Source organism: Aythya ferina (assembly GCF_964211825.1).
Source record: "Aythya ferina genome assembly, chromosome: 5".
NCBI classification, from domain to species: Eukaryota; Metazoa; Chordata; class Aves; order Anseriformes; family Anatidae; genus Aythya; species Aythya ferina.
In genome coordinates, this window is record NC_140301.1 from 48,357,146 (window position 1) to 48,380,588 (window position 23,443).

At 36.7% G+C, this 23,443-nt stretch overlaps 1 protein-coding gene across 2 annotated transcripts in view; it reads right to left on the reverse strand.

The window, feature by feature from the left end:
- RPS6KA5 (ribosomal protein S6 kinase A5) overlaps positions 1–23,443 on the reverse strand; it is a 78,023-nt gene that overhangs the window by 50,031 nt on the left and 4,549 nt on the right. Inside the window, exons 2-3 of one of the 2 annotated variants that reach the window (XM_084522759.1) lie at positions 16,007–16,078; positions 3,886–4,104 (exon numbers count right to left, since the gene is read on the reverse strand). In XM_084522759.1, coding sequence (XP_084378885.1) covers positions 3,886–4,104; positions 16,007–16,078 — 291 coding nt within the window. The remainder of the gene's footprint in view (positions 1–3,885; positions 4,105–16,006; positions 16,079–23,443) is intronic. The other variant, XM_084522760.1, reaches the window with a different exon arrangement.

Below are 23,443 nucleotides of genomic sequence, written 5' to 3' on the forward strand. Positions count from 1 at the left end.
AATCAATCTAAAAACTGGAATTGGCTCCAAATTCTGTATTCTGGAAAATAGACAGAAATACAACCACATGTCTGCACTTGATTCAGATTAAATTACTGCTGCTATGTAATCTGGCAGCACAAGGACTTGTATTAAGTATTGCACCAAAGCTCCAACTCTAAAACCTCTTGAACCTGAAATGACACATTGCTCATTCACCAAGCCCAGCTGGGTAGAACACAGGCAGATGCTGTTTCCCTGAAAATTCAGAAGCCATTCTGAAATGCAGAATTCCAACACTACATCAAAGAAGCAAAGAAGTTATTTACAAGGATTTACATAGTCAGACAAAAAAACATGCAGCAAACCATTTTGTTGTTGTTGTTGCTGTTTGTTAGGGAGGGCACAAAGCCTAAATTAATTATAAAGTAGCCTTAGGCCACAATAGTTGTTTTTTGTTTGTTTGTTTCTCTGTTGAAAAGAATGATTAAAAAGAGCAGATAAAAAAAAAAAAAAAAAAAAACACCATGCACTACACAACTCTATTCCCATTTTCTGCTAAAAAAGGAAAGAAAAGGACATTTCTGGAACAACTGTTGCTCTAAGAATGGGTTCATGTAAACTTGTGGAAAAGCAAACACAAAGAACAAAAAAACTTAGTTATACATCAGCTTTGAATTTTTTTCACTTGAAACTTCACCTTGATGTTGTATTAGGGTGGGAAGTAAATGCCCACTGTACTTTCTATTATGTAAAGTTCTTCACAGCTACTGGGCTCCCTCCTCTTTGACTCTAATGAGGATATAATCTCAACCTTTTAATTTTCCCTTCATAAAAAAGGCTCTTCTGGTCTTGTAATTATTCTTGTCACCTATACTTATCTAAAAATAAATGCACAGAGAAACTTATCAATATCATATATATATGTGAAATACACATGTAATACATACATACATACTCATATTGTATATGAAATACATAAATTTTTCTAATGGAATCCGATTGAGATTGGATTGAGAGCAGTTCTGAAGAGAAAGACCTGGGGATGCTGGTGGATGAGAATCTCAGTGTGAGCCAGCAATGTGTGCTCTCAGAAAGCCAGCCATATCCTGAGCTACATCAAAAGAAGTGAAGCCAGCAGGGCAAGAGCAGTGATTCTCCCCCTCAGCTCTGCTCTTTTGAGACCCCACCTGGAGTACTGCATTCAGGTCTGGGGCCCCCAGCACAGGAAGGACATGGACCTCTTGGAGTGAGTCCAGAGGAGGGATGTGAGGATGACTGCAGGGCTGGAACATCTCTCCTATGAAGACAGGCTGAGGGAGCTGGGGTTGTTCAGCCTGGAGAAGAGAAGGCTCAGGCGAGACCTTATAGCAGCTTTACAGGACCTAAAGGAGGCTACAGGAAAGCTGGGGATGGACTCTGTCAGGAAGTATAGTGACAGGACAAGGCATAATGACTTTAAACTAAAAAAGGTTAGATTTAGAATAGTAATAAGGAAGAAATTCTTTATGCCCAGGGAAGTTGTGGATGCCCCATCCCTGCAACTGCTTGAGGCCAGGCTGGATGGAGCTTTGAGCAACCTGGTCTGGTAGGAGGTGTTCCTGCCCAGGACAGGGGGATAGAATTACATGGACTCTAAGGTCCCTTCTAACTCGAACCTTTCTATGATTCTATGATCTAAACTACATTCTAACCAAAAACTTCTGGATTAGTACTATGATGTTTATAATGCATTCTCATTTGTCTCATGTTTCATCTATTTTTTTTGTTCCAAATTATTCATCTATAAATTGAATACCACAACAATCAAAGATGAAACCCTCATTATTAAAAGGTTAACATCAAGGAATCACAAAGCTATCAATGTATTTCTAATTTCTGTTTCACCTCTTCAGCATCTTCAAGTCTTTGATACTATTTTATATATTCTTTAGCATCCTTTTCAAAGGTATTTGTGAAAACCCTTACACTTTTAAAATCACATTTTCAAAAGGAATCTAATGAATACTTCCTTTAATCTTGAGCTTCTCAGGCACATTTTATCCCATGGTAATATATGAAACTAAGGCACATATGTAGAACACCTTCCTAAGAATTGACATTCAGTGGGATAAGATTCATACAACATTAATAAAAATTATTAATTCAAAGTTTAAATCAGCTTGTTAATTAAGGTTCAACAAGTGGAAGTTATGAGTTAACAGTAACCAGAAAATTAAAGGACCATTTACTTCTTCAAATAAACCTTAAAAAAAAAAAAAAAGAAACATGGAAGTCTCAATACTCAAGAGAGAAATGGTTTAACAAAGTTTTGGCAGCAAAAGCTTCCTGAAGCAGCGAGGTTTAAAGCTGCATTTATTACCCTTTTCCAGCTCTCTAAGTACATACTCCTCATTATGAGGAAAAATCCTTGACCCTCCCAAGAAAGCCAGGCCTCTAAAAGGCAGTGAAAACTGGGGAATACAACAGAAGAAGAAATAAATTCTTAACGTCAGCCTCTTTCCCTAAAACAGTGCTGTCTCAAAAGGGGGGTGCAGGGGGTTGAAGGTGTTCTATCTTAGTTGAAAACTCAAAAAAGTTCCTTATCAATCTCATGCCAAGCTTGCAAATGCTGTAGAAATAGATCTGGTTCTTCACATAAATATGGAAAGCAAAATGGCACGGACAGAAGTAGAACAAAGAAAGTTCTAATAAGCCTTGCTATACAATAGTTCATTATCAGGCATCTTGTGTAAATGGATATTTATGAATGTTACAAGAAGAATTACAAGAAGAATTTACAAAAATAAAGTAACGCACAAAAGCAAGTAACAGGTTAGAGCTGAAGAACAATAAGAACTCATTAAACCAAGGCTCCACAGTACATGTATATGTACTTCCAGCATCATTTTAGAGCAGGAAATCTGACCAACAACCTGTACATTCCAGTGTCTTAAAGAATTTGCCCAGACATAAAAATGAAGGCACAATCACCTTTAACAGGCCTTGCCCATCCTACTATGAGGGCATCTGTTCAGGCAAAAAGGCCTGACTGAGAGAATCTTTCAGTTTGCAGCAGTTCAGTGATACTAGAACCTACCAATTGGTCAGCGTAGTAGCAGGCAGCCCTGTCCTCTCAAACAGATAGCAACATTTCAAAATACATTTTATTTTTAATGTGATTGGTGTAAGTCATCTTCAGAGTGAAATGTGCTGTATGTCTGCTCAAGTATTTCTTTACTATCCCAAGTTGGAAGGGATCCACAAGGACCATCAAGTAAAACTGGCTCCAAGCAGGATTGCCCAAAAAATTAAGCTATGTACCTGACAGCGTATTTTTTTCTTATTTTCTACCAACTGATCCCAGAAATAAAATTACTTTTGGTCACTCCACCTTACCAACAACCTTTGTGCCACACAAGCAAAGACAGCATACAGAGAAAGTAAGGGAATCATTTTAATGCCCATGAAAATTGTTTCAATTATAGTAGCAATTAGTCTGAAATTCTGCAGAAAGCTAATGCAGTATATAATAACAGTTAAAAAAAAAAAAAAAAAAAAAGCTGCAAATAAAGATTTCATCTTCTAGGTAAGTTCAAGAAAATTTATTTTTAGTAATTTTCCACCTCTGCTTTAGGCAGTTATGACCATATCAGTGACTTGCATGCAAAAGAAAGAAGTATAATATTTTTTTCCCCAAGTCAGAGTAGCACACTGAGGTTCAAACAGGAAAACCACAAAGGCACTGTTGAAGATGAACTGTATTTTACTTCCTATATTCTCCCATACAATCTCCAAACACACAGTACTTAAGACCACATGAAAAAAAACTACAAAACATTAAGGAGATAAAAGGATGGATTATATATTTATTTTTTAGATTTTATTTTGTATTAATGTAAGAGTTGAAGCCTGAAAACTACTTACCTAAAATGAGATGAAGCTTTGTATCTGTTTGGAAGGCGTAATGTAATGTGACCAAAAATGGTGATTGCCTAATGTGCTCCAATACTTGTCGTTCTGTCCTTGTGTGCTCAGTTGTTTTGGCTTTTTGAACTATTGTTGCTTTCTTCAGTACTTTCATGGCATACAGTTTTCCAGCATCATGGCCACTTACTTTCCTTACTAGGAACACTTTTCCATAGGCTTAAGAAAGAAAGAGTGGGGAGAAAAATGGTTATTTACTCATAATACAGGTCTGGCTGACACCATGATACTACTGCTGATTATTAACATTACACAGAAATTCTCATTTGGCCCTTATACTCAATTATTCTTTGTTATGCCACATAGTAGTTATTCAGGTTAAAATCTTTCAGGATTTTGTTTCAGACTGACCTTTTCAAAATAATTTTCAACCAAATCAGCCCAGCAAGTGAATGCAGCAAGAGTAGAAGAAACAGAATTCCAGTATTTAACATAAAAGTTAAAATGACTTCTTCCTTTGCAATAACCTAAAAATACCACACATAGAATTTGGCAAGAGTATGGGGGTAAGGGCAATGCTGTTTTTGCCCCCACCCCCCCATTATGCCCATTTTTGTGCAACTTAGCAGCTTTCATTACTGGCTTTACAGAGGTTCCAAAAACCCATTGAAAATCCAATGAATTCTTCCCACCAGTATTTAGAACACAGGGACATTCTGAGGCTCCCATACTGGGCTTACGGAGAATAAGCTAGAAGGAACTCTTCAAAAAAGAAGTTTTCTAAACGCAAACAGGAAAAAAAAGTCACCAAGACCAAAAGGTAGGCATTCCAAACTTTTTAAGTAATGAATCTAAGTGTTCTATTGACATATTTTGTTAAAAATATGCTCCACGGTAGAATAATAAGACACATGGACTTTTTTTTTTTTAAATGAAAAGCCTCCTATAGGCCAATAAATGACATCTCTATTAGACAAAGCTGTTGGAAGAGTAACAATTAGATTTAGCACATATGTGAACAAGGTAACATGAGAAAGATTCAGTGCTACTTTTGTAGATGGTTATAATTACTTCTATTAATAACTGCTTACAGGAATCATGAGGAAGGAACAATGATATGCTTTACTTATCTAGATTTCCAAAGTACATAACAAGTTCCCTTACAGAAGGGTCTTGAAAATACTAAAAAAAAAAATAAAAAAATCACTGGTTCAAAGAGTAGATTAGCAGACAAAAATCAAAGGTTAAAACCAAACATTCAGCTTTTAAGATGAAAGAAGGACACCACAAGAGTTTGTCCTGCATGATTCAGTCATATATGAACTACAGTGCGGAAGTTAGTAACTTATCTACTACAACAGAAATCAAAGCTGACTGCTGAAAATTGCAAAAACCATATCAAAATATTAAGTATACGAATAATAACATGACAGATAAAATTCCAAGTAAGTAAATGAGTAAGCTGTATGTGGTAAGATAATGATTAATTTTTATACTGTTATAACTGAGAAAAAAAATATCTGGCATGACTATAGACAGTTCTGTAAGAAAACACCCCCAGTGGCTAGAGGTAATCCAAAAAGCAAATAGAAAGTGAGAACTTCAAGGAAAGTATTAAAGTGGAAATATGACACATGCTCAGTCCCTCAGACCTTCAACACAAAACCAAAAATCCCTTATGCTGTGGTATGAAAGCTTTGTGTGCTCCTATCTCGGGTAATGCATGCCAGTACAGTGCTGCTCTCTTCTGTCCCCAGCTACCCTATCAGGAGGAAAAAAAAAAAAACAAAAAAAACCCTGCTGGAGAACTATAAAAGATCCAGAAAAGAGTAACAAAGGTTATTCTAATTATGAAGGGAAGTGAATGCATGAACTTTTTTTTTTTTTTAGCCTGACAAAGGTAGAGTACTGAAGAAGATGCCAGAGAATTAAAATCAAAGATCTATATGAAGGTAAGTAAAGAACAATTTTCATTATTTCTAGAAATAAAATAAGGTAAAAAAAATCATCAGGTATTAAAACTAAGAACTACACAACACACAAATATTCAATTAAGCTACAGAACTACTGCTGTGTTAGACTATAGATATCAAAAATGTAGATGAGTTCAAAAAGATGATGTAAGTCCTTGATGGAGAAGAACGTATAGAAACCATTGCTAAACACAGAATCTCTGGCTCAGGTAGACCCCAAACCACAGACTGCTACAAGTGTATTAAGCAAACCATCATCGTATGCATCCTCATGTTCTTCTATGGTCTCTTTACGGGTCTCGGAGACAGAGAAGTGAACTGGCTGGGTGCTTTGTAGAACCCCTACATGGCCATTATCTTCACACATCATTCCTAAAAGGAACACTCAAGTATCTCAAAACTGTAAACACACTGGACAGAGTACGCTGTCCTGATGGGAGACACTCAAATTAATTACATTCATCTTCAAACACACTGCATAGTTACTCCCAGTAAGCAACTACGTGCAACTCCATCTTTTTCCCATCGTTCCCCATCCCTGACAGAGAATAGAGAGTTTTGAGTTACCCAATGATGCATTATTTTTTTCTATAGCTAAGTTCTGCTTCATTCTGTAAAAAGAAGTAACATTACTTATTCTTTCAAAAATAGTTCTTTCAAAAAGTTTGGTTTTTAGCTGACTTCTACTCTACAGGGTCATGCTTGCATTCTTCACAGTGCCTACTATTCTCAATATGGATTTTCACAGATATAAAACAAGTTTCCACAATATATCAGTCAAGAAAGGCAAAAAGAGCCAAAATAGGTTAAACCTCTATCTATTTTAAGTGACAAATGGGAGATACTAGGACATTTCCCACCCTCTGCAATGCTCAGTATTATATAGCACTCCCCAACATCAGTAGTAGCCATGAGATCTCAAGTGTATCAACGTAAATTGCCCTGAGTAGTCTCAAGCTGGTCATCAAGAAATGGATAACCACAGGTGTAAAATATTATCATAGTAAAACAGGCATGGGCCATAAATCCTGTCACAACATATAGGCACGAATGAACTCAACAGAGGTTGTACAGGCCATAATATTGTGACCTCAATGACACTATTATGCTTGTGTATAATTTTCATGATATTCAATTGTTTTCCAGTACTGACTTAAATTATTTAAGCATCTGAAAAACAGACCCTACTATTGAAGGCACTGGTTTAAAACAAACAAACAAAAAAAAAAAAAAACACCACTACAACAGAGGTTCCAAAAGCAGTACTTCCATCTTTTTTAGGAGTTACTACTCAAGAAATGTAGATTCTTTTGCAATCCACTAACGCACACCAGAAACCACTGTGGAGAATGGCCTGAGCTTGCATTTCTCAACTGCATAAGGGAACAGCTCCAGTTTTCACCAATTTGCAGCTGGAGCTTGGTATTTAACTAATGCCAGAATAGGGCATTACAAAGAAGCTTCCTTAGGTTCCCAGGGCACAGCAGTTTTATCAAAAGCACTGGAGAACATTAGGCTACACCAAACTAAATTAAACAAACCCCTCTGGATTTTAACACTAAATCTTTGATTTTATCACGAAATCTTTGATTTGACTTTATAAAAAAAAAAAAAGCATTCAGTAACGCACCTCACATAGCAGCATGCTAGCAGTATACATGTACATGTATTAAGAGTATCTACTATGGTTTTAAATACTCTGTATGAGAAGATTACCTGGTAAACGTGTGAGCTAAATGGAAGTCTCTAGATACTATACCAATGTTACCTTAGAACAATTTGCAAGACAGAGCTTTACCATGGTACAAATTATTTCCGCAGCAATCTGAACAGGACTGACAGCAAGATGAGGACTCTCAGCGGTTTTGATGAGAATAAATCTTAAGTAGCACTATTTTAATCAAATGACTCATGACATGTTCAACAGCAGATTCTCCGATATTACCACGAGAAATCTACTTAAAAGACAACACTGCAACAGCAAGTCATCCGAGTGACAGCAAGGAAAAAGCACACAACTTTATTGCAAGGATACCCGTACCAGATCATCTTATTTCAGAAAAGCTTTTTATGCTTCTCAGAGCCACATTTCAATGTTCATTCTCATAACAACTAAAACACATCTCGACTATTTTCAAGGCAGAAATATTTAGTCAGCAGTGCATTCCCCACAGAGCAAACACACATGCACAGCCACCAAGATTTGTCCCCAAATGCGATAGGTTTTAAATTATGGAAGAACTTAAAGAAAATATAATGTATGCATATATAAAATACACAAGATTGATCCTTATGATTTATTAAAAGGAACAAAATAAACATATAAGGTTAAAGAAAAATGGACACGCTAATTGCAGATTGATATGGATATCAGGCTTAAGATGAGCAAGACATTTCATGCCATCAATTTATATCACATTTTCATTTAATTTGTGAGGCAGAAAAATACAACTGGGGGTTAAGACTTTCCTTTCACTAATGCCTTTTTCATGAATAATAATTTAGTAATACATACTATCGTACATAACAATTCAGCAAGTCATTCAAATATGCCAAAAGTATACACTTATTGAAAGACAATGAATTAAAAACAGAGTAATCTTTGCTTCTTTTTTCTGTGTAAATGCAAAACATATTAAGCCATTGCATCATGCCAGCCAGCTCTTAACAGAGGAAAAAAACAAGCAATTCTTTTTGTTTATAGCACACAGAATGGTTTCTGTGGACTTTTAAACCCATCAAAACTTGACACTTAAAAACACTGGTTTAAAATTTTCTGTATATAAGTGCTAACATAAGGTACACTTCTTAAGCTACTTTTTTTTTTTTTTTTTACTGTCATTGTAAGAATAATCATGAGACAACAATAGCAAAAGGCTCAGAGGCACAAGATATATAATGATATGAATACATTTTACTTTGCTCTTGTATGATAATATGCCTTATGACTTATTTCCCCTGAACTTTTCTGTGTTAAAATAGGCCATATATTTAATCTAGCTGAAAAAAATCTGAGGCAGAACTCTCGCTGTGCAGATACCTGTCCATATAAATTAAAATTCAGGATGTGGCAAAGTCAGAAAGGCATACAGCTCTAACAGCTAAAAATGGGGGAAAAAAAAGCCAAACACAACCCTTTACGATCAAACAACAGCATTCTGAAGAAGCACCTTCAATTTTAATTGTCCACCACTAAATTACCAAAGATGATGCATTCTCTATCAGATTTCCTTGCATGTCAGACAAGCAAGAATCTACAAGGGGCTTTTTATCAATGTTATAATTTAGCTAAGAACAAGTTCCTTGTCCTGTTAAACAGGCAAATAAGAGATTATAAATATGAAAGGCAGGAGAGGGAAAGCTGCATCTTAGCATGTACTTTCTAGCAGCATTTTGCTTTTGTGGTATATTCTGTTTTGGTTTTGAGTTTTTCTTTTTGACTTTTTTTTTTTTTTTTAAAACCCTTGACTTCCTTAAAAAATAAAAACTATTCAAGTAAATAGGTATGGCAGGAGATCCATGCCTTATTTTTTTTGCCTTCAAGGAAGTAAGTTGTTAAATGAGGGCTCTCATTAGTCAGACAATCTACCAGTGGGTAAGCACGTGTCTCATTTTTGTTACCAAAATTAATGTAAATTTTCTTCAAAATTTCTTTGAAAGCACTGCATGCTCCTGAAGTTGCTTCAATTGATCAACCGTTAGCTGCCTGGTTCGTCTTCATAGTTCCTTCTTAAATACAGGATTGCATTTGCTATTCTCTCTAGTTTCCTGTATCACCTCTGACTCATTAGTTCCAGTAAAAATCTTTGCTACTGACCTCCAATTTCACATCCCAATTCTTTCAGAATTCTCTGGGGGGAAGAAAAGGATGAAACTGTACAAGTTCCAGGTTCTTCAACTAAACAGTCACCTCTTTTCAGTCTGCTCGTTCAGTACAGAAAAATAAAATTTTCTTTTTCCAAACCCTGTCTCTGATCAGACATCCCATTTCCCATTCAATATTCCTTATACATGTCCTGAAGTAACATATTAATTTGCATTTGGAGTCATTTGTAGACACTCCCCAGTCTTCTGTGCACAGTAACCCCACTTCTTTCTTTCTCCTCCTTTCAATTTTACAGCAATGTGCTCAGTTTGGGAGAGTAACATTTTACATTTTATTCAATATTCTTTGAAAGATCTAACTAAATTTCACAATAATAGCTTTGTCACAATACTTTCTGACCTTTAGATGAAACTAAGATTATTCTCTCTCATATAACAAGATTTTAAACTAATTATCTAAATCTGACATTCATCCTACCAATTTTCCTTCCTTCATTTGAATTTATGTATCAGATTCTAAACATCCTTCACACATAAGTCTTTAAGCTGTTCAATCCTATGGAATTCTCCTTCTAGCTCTTTTAAGCTTGCTCCTGTAGAAATTTTCTGTATAGAATTATTTAGCAATTTATTTAACGGCTTTATACTATTAATTGTGACTTAAAAAAACAAAGCTATAAACTTAGCACTTTCAACACACTTTTCATAAACTAGTCATGTTGCTGTAAAGTTGATTTCATTAAATTCTTGAAATAAATTAGGATTAAGATAGGTATTAATGATTAATTTTTATCTGTTTTAGCCACATAAAATGAATATGCCTAAATTCTCATATATTAGTGTTTTCTATATAAGTACTTAAAATAATGTATGCATAATATTAAGATATGCATAAATAGAAATCTGTATGACAATTTATTCTTGTTTCTAGTTATTCCTCTGTGTTCATTAGTGGCCTGTAGTGGTACAGCAGATTACTGGGGCACGTGGTCAGGAGCCACATGCACTGACTCTTTTTCATTCGGTCTGCCAACTGTGCTTAAAGGGGCATTTATTGAAATCAGAAGCAGAAATAGTTGAGAAGAAAAAAGCAGGAATAATCTTTGTGTAGAAAAATGTAAGACCCAGAAAAGCTTATGACTTTTTTTTTTTTTTTTTTAAGAAAAAGTTTAGACTGAAGTAAATAAGCCAAGTGGACATGCATAAGCCAACACAGCCACCTTCCTGTTCTCTCCTTCATGTTTTTTTGGAAGCAATTAGATTACTTTGCTGTAAAGTTCCATAAAATATAAGTTTTCCAAGTCACACAGGGGGAAAAAAAACGCTTTAACTAGATAGGATAAACAGCTAGGACCGTGAATTCAACTGGCAGGAAGTCTGAAAATTCCACATTAGAAAGGCTATAAAGCAACTGTAAAAGAAAAGGATTTAAGTGAAAACAAAGAAACTGGAGTTTCAAAAAGCATACACTGAATAAAACAAGGACAAGGCAGAGAAATCAAGAAAATAATAATTTGCTCCCAGAGCAAACAAGCACATTATTAATAGCTTTATTAACAGTGGCATACTTGCAGCGATTTTGTTCTGTTGCTGTCAAGTGTTACTGAGTACTGCAATAGGGAAGTTTATTGCAATGATAGCTACGTAATGCAATGTAAAGGGCTCCAACTCTGATTAAAAGGCTACAAACTCAGATTTCCTTCTATTTTCCTCTGAGAGAGGGATCAGAAGACAAGCATGTATAATACACTATCTTAGTACCGAAAAAATAAATTAGCATGCTTCTAATGGTGATAACGTGTATAAAACCAAACTAGACATACAGGAACACAAGAAGAAAAAAATAAGCATGAAATCATACAAAGCCATAGCATGAAGAAAAAGCTATTCAGAAATAACTTCCACAGGAGAAGCACCAGCACATACGGACACTATTTCTAAGAATCATAGTTTATTGTCTTTTTAAGAAATATATCTTAAAAACGATACAAACAAGGCTTCACAGCTACTACCTGGAAAAAAACAAAACAAAACAAAACAAAAACACCACCACCATACTAAGTGTCTATACAGAACTACCACAATCACATACACAAAGTTAAATGATACTGTGCTTAAGTGTATTTTGAATATTTTCTTTAGTTATTCCGTTGCCTCGTAACAGACTATACGTAAAATATTGTAATCAGTTAAAATAGTATCTCCCGCCATCACTTAACATGCCTAGGAGGCTTCAATTCATTCTGCTTCGCATTACTGTAGATCATTTAACTATCAGATATTTGGGAAACACTTTGCATTCTGCTCAACTCCACAGAGAAGAACTTTAAAACAGTATCACAGCTTTTATTTAGCATTAGCTGTATCGCAGTATATCAGCAATACCTAAAAGCTCACATCAGATAAGGCTTTCAACTGCCAGAATAAAGATAGCTCCTGCCTAAAAATAGAGCAATGTGTAAACAGAAGGCACGAGATGCCCTCTTTTTCATTTTTCTTTAAATTGTTCCCAAACAAGCCCTTTCATCTGCATGAATCAATTTGTCTAAGGCGACGTCAGCCCCCACCCACATCTTCAACTTCACAGAACTTCCTAGTAAAGGAACAGAGCAATTCCCAAAATTGCCCCCTCAACAAACAAACACAAACAACAACAGACCAAACAGTTCTCTTATCTTGTCCATATTTTTAGGACAAGTCACTAATGGAAAGACACGGGCTGCTTGGACAGGTGCCTGCCACCACATAAACATATCACTTGGAAAATACTTGAAGTATTTCAGGTTTCTAAAATAATGAAACCTGTCACTCACACCTGAAAGGTGAAATGCATCTGACAAACACCTGTAACTTGCACCCTTGCCAATAGATAGCTACTTTTTAGAAGGATGTCACTTTAGCTTCACCAGAATTAGGTTGCCAACTATACAGAGTTTAACCCAAAATTAAATATACATTGAGGAAAACAGCCTCCATTCTTATTCTGATAGAATTAAAACTACAGAACGAGGTAATTCAAACTTTTACTTATCAATGCAGAAGGCATGCAAATACCCTCAGACCATTTCTTCATTTTTTTGTGAGAGCAATCCTAAGGATGACAGTTGAAATGCAGACATGTAGTTCTGGACAACAGAGGTCACGTTTTCCATGAGGCCTTACTCTTCCATGGTACCATTTAATACAATTCTCCAGCAAGAGCCTGCCATTCCAAATATTCCTGACATGCTGTTGTGATTATAGACAGTTTTATTTATGCTCTCATTCCTTCCAGTAAACATATATTCTAGGACAAAGAACTGAGAAGTCAGAGCAGTCGTATGCATTGCTCCAATCTCAACTCAAGCACAAGAGCAAGAAAAGACAGGCCTAACAGGGCCCCACAACTGGGCACGACACAGTTTTCATAGAAAAGTTTGCATGTTAACAGGCAGCTAGATTCGTAATAAATTTTGAAAAATAGTCACTCTGCTATGGAAGATGGGGGGGCAGGGTATAATGCACAGTATTGAAACGTAGTATATTTTGCTATCTTTGTGATTAACTGAATGCATATCCCAAGACCTTCCACTTGCAGCAGCTACTGCAAGTTCTACTGCCTTCGGTCAAGTTGATTTTCCACACTTAAGATGCACAACTGTTCTTGTTACTGACAAAAATGTTCTGGAATTTCAAAAAAAATTATATTTACAAAGGGGTTTATATGTTATTAAACTAACAGCAGCATAGTCAACTCGTACAAGTTCTCCATAGTTCTGTAACAGTAGCCAAGACACTTGCAAAAACAAAAAAACACAGTAGGACAGTAGGCTAGGACGATCTTGAATTGCTCAACTGGCCAACATCATACTTAAATTTCTTTTCTGCTGTTGATTCAATAAAGAGGACACAAACTCTTCCGGGCACAACAATATGTTGAAAATTAAGATGATGTTCAGAGCCTCATCAAAATTTTGTTGACAGTATGTACAAAAGCAAAGCCTAACACTGGCATACCCTATTATAAAGTAATGTGTGGTTCTTTCAGAAACCTCTTGCAAGAAATAGAGAACTTTTGCTTACTGCAATCCCCAGAATGCTTCTCGAGCTAGGAGATGAAATATCCTCAGCAAGAACATCCAGGAAGGTTGCAGTATGCCTCTGCTACTGGAGGCTTTTGCTGATCTCTGTTCGGAGCAATGCAGATATGACTGAGTGTCGGGACAAGTAACTAAAGAACCTCTTCAAGTCCATTCCTGTCCTTTTTTCAGGGGTTCTCTGTCACCATAAACCCTGAAATTTCAGATGGTCACTTCCTGAAAAGCAAACAGAACTAGCTCTATTCTGATCAGGCCATGTGCATTTAATGCTGTCCAGTAGCCGGCAAACAGCAACCTTTGACACACCTAGGACACCAGTCTCAGCTATGATATGCTTATCACTGAACAAGGTTTAGTGTCCTAATCATCCTGAATTCTTAAGAATGTACCTCACATCATTATGCTTACATTTTAAACAAGGCAGCAAGCATTTCTTTACTAATAAAAAAATATACTAGTCTTGCTACAAAATGCCCTTTCAGGATACCTAATGTATCCTTCATTTCCTGAAGTTTGCAGAAATCTTTTCAGACAGCAGATGTTTCTGGAGCAACCTGACTACTAGAGCATGACGAAGACAGAGAGATGTGCTTCCTCGGTTGTTCTTCTTCACATACACACACTGTTAATCCCATTATCAGCCTGTTAAAGCAGTCTTTTCTGAGAGTTGTTATTCATAAAAGTTACCCTGTTAATCTGGAATGAAGATGGCTATGGGTGATGAGCCTAAGGACTACCTGCTATGATTAAGACTATTCCACACCAAGAGAAGTTTGCTAATCCGTTCATAAAGAAGAAAGGGCATGGAGGGTAGCAATGAATGCCAACAGTACCAAGAGAGTTATTTCAGAGGTACAGTCTAAAGACAGTAGAAGAAGGTCAGAATACTACTAGTCAGAGCTTGAACAGAAACCACTAAATTCACTTTGCATTTCAAACGCAATTGTTGCAGTATTAAGATGACCTCAGACTTATGGCAGTAGGAAGGAAAAAGGGGAAAAAAAAACAGGAATGGGACTGGTCTTTGTACATACACACAGACCATTAAATTTCCAGCCAATGTTTCCATCAGCAGGAGACAAAATTGCTCACATAAATGCATAATTATGAGTATTTCGTTTTTGCCAACCACACTCAAACCAATAATGAACCTCTTCAAAACAGCATTACTGCACATTCCTAGGAGTATGCTACATATACATGTATGTCTGAATATTAAAGCTTCCTTGCCCCTACCACCAGCTACTGAAAGTGAACAGCAGGAGTGGAATTCTCAAGCCTTTTGAATTTCGCTTTTTTTAAAAAACATTACTTCAGAAACAGGAAAATATAATCTCAGGTGATCTAATGGCTTAATAGATTTATGAAAGAATCGCTGCAACCCCTATATATGAAAATCAAAAACCTTTGCTGCTCTTTTCAGTGAAGCAGAAGCTTATGCAATTATAGCCTCACTGCTAGCTGTTAATGGTTGATAACACCCCAAATTTCATATCAAAACTAACTTATAGCATTTACAGACCTTGATGATAGTCCACCCTCACAATTATCCCAATATACTCAACAGTGCATCCAACATGAATACTGACAAAAATGTATAAACATGCTAAGAATAATAAAAGCCATTACTTTTCATCTGGGTGCGTGTCTGTGAATTTGCCTTTAAATTAAACAAAGGGGAAACAAAACCTTTAGGATTGTCAAAACAGGACATGCTGCTAGTTACAGATAGCAACATCCTACAGATCTCCATCATCATGCTGAAACCCGCAATAAAACAGTAAACATCTTCCTGTCTTAAAAATTAGTGTCTTGACTATGACAGAGAGAATAGAATAGTCAATGCTAAAACACACAGCCATCCTAAAGCATCCTATTCAACAATATACTGCCATTGCAGTTTTTTGATAAATTTGTCAAAATATAGTCTGAAAATGTAATAAAATTAAGTTCATGTCTTCATTTAGATCATATCTTTCACAAACTGTATCATATCTTCACAAATCAACCCATTTATTTTCCATTTTTTGAGATCGCATCTTCAGCTAGTGCTTTAAGCAGCAATATCTGACCTATAATTTTGCTGTTGGTTGGAAAAAGAAGTGAAGAATATCATGGTATGCAACACAAAAGCAATACATCTTCCTAAAGAATGTTCCAATTACTAAGAACTCATCTGGAAAACAAAACTATACTTAAGAGTAATGCTTCCAACATTCAACTTAGAAAAACAGCGCATCTTACCCCCTGTTCCAAGAACTTTCAATAGTTCAAAGTTTTCAATGCCAACTTTCTCTGCGTGGCCTGTCAAATTCGCTGAAGGGAAAAAAAAAGAACATGTCAGATATGTAATACACTGAAACATCATTTTGACATATTACTGTAGCTTCAGTAAACAAGTTAGTAGCTGAATGAAATAAGCAACACTAAGCGGACATTCCACCAGCATACTGTACTAGAAAATGTTGCTCTCCTGTGCTTTTCAATTTCTTGCTCCTATTGATCTTCACAGAATCCAAACTGAAGCCCCCCCAGTCCAAACTTCTGCTCCAAACAGGTAATGTGATCACATTGCTCAGGGGCACAACCAGTAGAGCCACCCCAAGGACTAAACCCACAATGTTCCCTGGGCAGACTGTTTCAGATATTTAACCACCCCCACCACAGCAATGTTTTCTTTCCCTAATATAAAACCGGCATTTCCCATGTTCCAGATTGTTTCTGTTATCTTTCATCCCATCACTGTGCACCACTGAGAAAAGTCTAGAACCACCTTCTCTGTCATTTCCAGTCACAGTTGCAGACAGCAATCAGGTCTTCCTTAGCACCCTGAATACTGTCATGTCCCTGGATTATATGGTGCTTGGGATGACGTAAAAAGAGCTCCCACCATTATGAATTATTAAATCTAAAAGGCTTCCTGCTACTACTGAGACGGAAAGACCTTGAGCCTACTAGACCCACACCTGTGGAAAAAACAAGGCTGAAACAAAGTTGTTTCCTTTGCTGGAGAGTTTGGAAGGAGAGGGCTCCACATTTATACAAATCTATGCAACAGAGTATTTTTTGTCTAACACATTTTTCTAAGGATGGCAATGAAGAGCCCTATTTAAAAGAAAGTGTTTTGGTTTTTTTTTGTGTGTTTTTTTTTTTTTTGCCTTTATAAGTTGCTGAAAGAAAGCCTTAAGCAGCTCCAATCTTTTCCATCTTTCATTCCTACCATAACATTCACCAGCCATTTGTATCAACGTGACTGCAGCACATGCAGCAAAACTGTTCAGTGAAATGATCCAGATTAAAAGCAGCAAGCCAAAAAAGTAAAGAAGTTTGATTATTCTAAGCCAAGTTCAGTTCCTGATCCACTTAAATGAGCAGCTGCATAAACAGTTTTACTAGCACAATTAAGGATGCAGCACCAAGCAGCAGAAGCTGCACAGGCTGTCATGGCTGCTAAAAGAATGCCTCGCAAAGTAGCTTCATGCCAAACTGTATGGCTAAAGGCTAGTTAAAAAAAAAAATAAAAAAAAAATAAGGAAAGATATGCAAGGAGCTTTCAGTAGCAGCAACACAGATTTCAAGTATGAAGATCTCTTAACCATAAAAGGAAAACTTTGACAGGAGATGATGAAATTAACTTATCCCATTCATCAAAGCACAGTAGAATTTGTTATATCCCAGAAGATTCATCAAGACACTGAGCTTTCTGAATTCATTATCGCAATTTAAGTTCACCATTCACCAAACTGTAGTAAGTCAATGGCTCAAAACAAATAGAAAACTAAGCTTCAGAAAGACATCTCTGCAAAGAGCAAGTATCAAAAAAAAAAAAAACCACTAAACAAGTGAAAAAGCAAATTCATAACTTGTTCCAACAATCCTAGGAATCTGTACACATATACAAAATGCATCTAGTGGGGATGGGGTAACATTAGTGCTCTCATGCCAGGCACCGATGAAATCTCCTCTGAAGTATTACTTTCAATTCCTATCATTCATTTTTGCAAGGGATTAATCAAACTTAGAGTAAGTGCAGACAGAGCACTTGAAATTATTAGGAGATTAGAAAGCCTAAAAGAGCTTTCAGATTGTTTTCTTGTACAAATAGAAGCATACATAACAATGACTTTTGCAAATCTGACGGAATCTGCAAGTTATTCTAATATTATATGCAATAAAAAAAAAAAAAAAAAAAAACAGATCAAATAAATTATTATTGGAACTGATCATAAAAATAGCACTTTTCTATTTTAATAACAGGTAGTAGGCAAGACTTAGTACCAGAATTGTCAACAGATCAATTATTATGCATCACGTGAGTTGAACTGAAGCTTGCTGGACAATTTTCATGACAAACCAAAAAAATACTGTTGGTAGTTCTACATCACAGTCAGAAGTCAGCAGTGAGCTGTACCCATCTACCAAGAGAGGAACAGCAGGTAAGGCAAAGCTAGACTGAGTGAATATCTGTAACAACTTCCGCAAGTCACGTCACACTCAGGAAGCAATCTGTCTTGGAGCAGCTGAATATTACATCCTACCCTTCTTAGCAAGCACTGACAACAGAACTCAACGGTCAGTTTCAAAACTGCATTTCCTACCAGGGACAACAGGAGTCATGAAGTGATCTGAAGGAGACCAGTGTCAGTGGCCACAGTTTTAATGAAGCAGCAGGTGTCACCGAATAGATTCAAGACAGAACTTCTCTAGACACTTGCTAAATGAATGCTGGACTCAGACTAGTAAGAAACATTTCACTTCCATTATGCAGCGATCTGCCATTATGGAGTACTCCAAAAAGGTTTTTACCATCTCATATCCTTTAAGAGCTGTCAGCAGAAGGCTTTATAATTAAATGCTCTTCTAGAAGGAGAAACAGTCATTTAGTGCTGCTGTGTTCTTGGAACTGAACAAGAAGATTGAGAGAACAGAACAGAGCAACACTCACCAATAACATGCCAAAGATTTGTAGTGCTGTAGAGGCTATAATCCTAAAAAAGAGAACAAGTCCTGAACTCTGCCCATTAATTTGAGCTAACTATAAACTCAGTTTAACTCGTATTCCACATTCAATAACACCAGCAAAACTTTTCCCACTTTTGTAAGATTAAATAGCTGTGACAGTAAATAGTTGAATGATGATTAGTTTGAACTATTATGTACTTGGTCCAATGGGAACCATAATTTTGCACTATCCACTTAATCCCATTTTACTTCAATTTAGAATGTTTAATTGCTTTAAAAAAAATAGAAAGAAATGCCTTGCAAGTTATTGTAACTTTATTTTCATAACAGAAATGGAAAACAATATAACAAATAAGCATACTTCCACCATAAAAAAAAAGTCCCACCTCGTTATTTTTACATTATACTGAGGAAAATAGCCATCCCACAAGACCAGAAGGCAAAGAAGAGCTGCATAACACACGGAAGTATGATAGAGCACTTGGGACACACAAACTCTCTCAGAATTACTCTCCATGAAGAAAAGCAGAATTATCCCCTATCTTAAATAAAATAAAAACATTAATAATAAGTCTTCAAAGCTACAGGAAAAGATTAACAATTCCCCCAGACAGCATTTCTCCTAGCACTGCCGTGCCAGGCAATGGCTTGATCCAACAGCCTCTGCACTCAGTGCACATCCAACAGTCTCGGCACTCAGTCCCTCTCTGAAGTCATCAGCCAAGAAATGCAGGCTGAAGAGCTTGTGGTGCCTCCACCATGTTCTTTCCAGAGATGCTACTAGAGCAGTTCTTTGCCATCATCTGCTGAAAGTAGATGCCCTTTTTGACATTGAGATGTGGCACAGCTTCCCCAGAACTACAGTTGCCATACTGATACTTCCTTGAACCTGCTTTAAGGAGTGTAAATCCCAAAGATCAATTTCATATTCACCAGCCAGTCAGTGAGAGCCCAAATGGCCACTGCTGAAAACTTTTCATGAGGACTGCTTTCACAATTACAAGGTAACAGCTCCCAGGAGTCTGGAAACAGACTTTTTTTTTCCTCCGTGCCCTTTTTCTTCAAATGCATTGACAGATTAGCTGAAAGGTACAAAGGAAGGGAACTGAACTTGGACATGAAGAAGGTACTGCCCAAGTCAATAGGACAAGAGTTTCTCCACAAGCAATCTGAAGCTACACATGGCACAGCAGTATAAAAGACAGCGATACCTCAGGAACAAAAGAAAACAGCACAAGTAGCAGGATCACAGCACATTCTAGGAGACAAGCTAACTGCATAGGTACACAGTTAGGAAGTTTCTATTTACAGATTTTCTGTGGTATGCAGGTGATGGTTACAGCAAGATACAAGTGATCAACCCAGAAAGAGAGAAACAGACTGAAAGGCCAGATGTAACAGCCAACCATAAAAACAAAAAGGAAATAATGGTATCAGTCCTGGTCATCACCTCTGAAGAAAGCAAATGTCTAGAAAGATTTCCACTGTGAAGACAAACCTCCACATGCAGGGACACCAAAGCAGGAAGATCAGTACTGCTGTTCTCACCTCTGGGGAAACAGAGCAGTCTGTGACTCTGGGAACCAGGACAACCTATTTCTGCTTGGTGGAGTATCTGCAGATAACACAGGAATAGGCACTGTCACCTGAGCAATACTTGAACCTTGAGATGGCCCAGCATGAATGGAGAACTGTGCGAGGTGGGACTGAGTAGTGACTCTACTTGTTTTAAACTGCATTTTTATCATCTTAATAAATAAAAACAGCTGTTGTTGAATTATTATTTAAGTTAAATCTGGTATCTCCTCTGTTTCTACACTCCATGTCTTACAGGTTTTGAAGCAGAAAGATGAAACTGGAGCCTCCTCTACTGAATTAGATCAAGGAGCCTTTAAAGACAAGCTCTGCCTGAAAGCTGCAACTTGTCTCTGCTATTCTCAGCAACGTGAGACCAGCTCTGCTGGTTTACTGAACAGAACCATGAACCTCACACACTTTAAGGCAGAGCAGAAAAAGCAAGAAGGAAAATAGGATAGGAGAAAATCTGTTGCATTTCAGATTACCAAGTGTCTGAAGCCTGGTGCCATGATCAACTTGATTCTAAACCATTGCTTCAGGGAACGGCCCACCTCTACCCAAGGGAACTGATCTAACCTTTTAAGTCACAGCAACAAACAACAAATGCTGGTTTTCAAAGTTGAAGGAACATAAAAATCAAGATCATCCCTTAGTCAGAGTCAATAGTGGATGTTTTGCCTTGAAATTGACCAAAACTCACATATTCTTGGGCAAGGATTGGAGAATGGAGGGATGCAACAACACCAAAAATAAATAAATAAATAAAACAAAAATCCCAAACACAAACACATAACCAAAACCACACAACTGTTGCTCATTAGACACTGATGAAAATGCATCTAAGATGTTGTACTGTTTTTCTGCTATGAATATGAAATTACATTTCGATTTTAACTTGTTATAACAGCTGAAAACTATTTGTGAAGGGAATTGAAAAATATTCCACAGTCCTTTAAATCTGAAAGACCACCACCAACTAATAATCGTCAGGTCACTGAACAAGGGTATCATTTAATCAGGACAAGGAGCCATCACACAAACTTTTGTTTCAAAGGACACCACCTCAAGGACTACCTATGTTTCTCTTAGGTTAAAAGAAAAATTAAAGTAAAAATAAAACATGCCTACAGTTCTGAACTCACATCAAAGAAAAGAAAATACAACTTATGCTACCCTGAGCTCTAGAATCACAACTAGGGTAACGGTGGTGACAATTGTTCATCATCTGTATTACCAGATACTTAAGGACAAGGCCATTTGAGCTGAAAAATATTCAAGACCTGAAAGCCATTGATACTATTCTAGGAGGCCTGGAAACCAAAGCTTTACACAGCGAAAAGTAACAAAAACCTTTGGAAGTATTAGCTAAGTGTAACACAGTATGTGGAAATCCAGAAGTGTGAAACGCTGTGGGAAAGACAACAGGAAAACAACATAGCCATGATTAACATGGACTGGGGCTGCAGAAGACTATCCCACCACAGTTATCATTTGTACATCAGAAGCTGCAATGAACGTACAAGTGTGGGTATCTGAGATTAACACTGCAGACTGACAATAGTCTGAATCGGAAAATACTCCATGTTAAAATCCATTTGCATTCATCAGCAGTACGCTTTTGCTATTACAGAAGTGATTGAGCTATGAGGTCTGTCATTACTGTACGATGAATCACTATGAGGTCACCAAGATTCAACCCCAAAGCATCTCCATCATTAACTAGAAGCTCAAAGCGCAGTAACTGTATACATCATGTAACAGCCAAAAAAATAAAGTAGTTAGGTAACATGCTAATGTATCAAGTTGCTATAATTGAACACCAAAGAATGAGTTGAAACAGCTAACTCAAAATAACAGCTCTCTAAAGACTGTGCATACCTTTTCAAACCAGAAGTGATATCCAAGAACAAGGTATGAATCAAATTTGGCCTTCTCTATCAACAGAGATTAGTATACCACTTCAAAGCAAGAAAGAAGGAAAAGAAAAGAAAAAGTCATGGGCTCTCTTTACAGCTTTAGAAGTAACGTATTGGCTTATGCAGGTAGTAACTAGGAAAGTTTAAGAATTATCTTCAAAATGATGCTCTCTCAGGTAAAGCTTTCATGACTAACTGTTCAAGCCAGCATAAAATATTTATAAGTGTCAACATTCACAATAGATCCCAAAACAAAACACAAACAACAAATAAAATGACTACTATGCAAGTCCTTCATTAACCAGGCCATCTGCCTTTCTACAAAACATGTCAGAAGCAGAGAGATCTTAACAGAGCTTGCACTTCATCATTAGGATTGTACAATAGTGCAAAAAAAGAACATTTACCAGAAGATATTGACAAATGATGCCAAGCAATGAAGGAGATCCAACAGAAATATTTATGTCAAGAACAGAGCTACAAATCACACCCTCAGACACCCAGGCTCTCACATAGGTTTAAGCAACTCTGGCAAGTGTTTTCTGAATTGTGTCTTAAATAAGAGCCTAAAATGCACTGAAGTGGCATATAAGGTTCCCAAATCTTTTGTGGAATCCAGCTTGAGCTTTTAAACCAACATATTTAAAATACTTCGGAACAAGTCTGAACAGCAGGCTGACTGGTAGTCCTCACCTAGATGAGACACTTCACAGAATATCGCTATTCTAAGCAAGGAGAGCTTAAAGGTAGCAGACCTTTTTATAGATCAATTCAGCCAGGCTTATTAGATTCCAAAGCCTGAAAAAAACAAACAGATCGATAGCCGCTCTGTTCATTCATAATCAAAGCTGATTAAGTTACCAGAAGATAAATAACAGGAGATTCCTGGACTACAAAAAGCATCAATTTTGAAAGTGGAAAAACCAGAGATTTAAGTAGTATTAAGGAATATTCAAAAACTCACTCAAAAGCAATACCAGAGCACATATATCTCAGTGATTAAAAGAGAAAAGTTAAAAATATCTGAGCTATGAAATATTCAACTATTAGTATCTCCCAATATCTGAACGAAACACAGAATTAGTACAGTCAGATACAAAAACTGTTACTTTTTAAATGATACTTTGTGTAAGAATCTTTAAACTTTCATAAACATGTTTCCTTCTAAAAGTAAAAATAGAAAGAATACAGTAGAGGTGCCAGGTGTAGCTCCATCGCAGAGGCC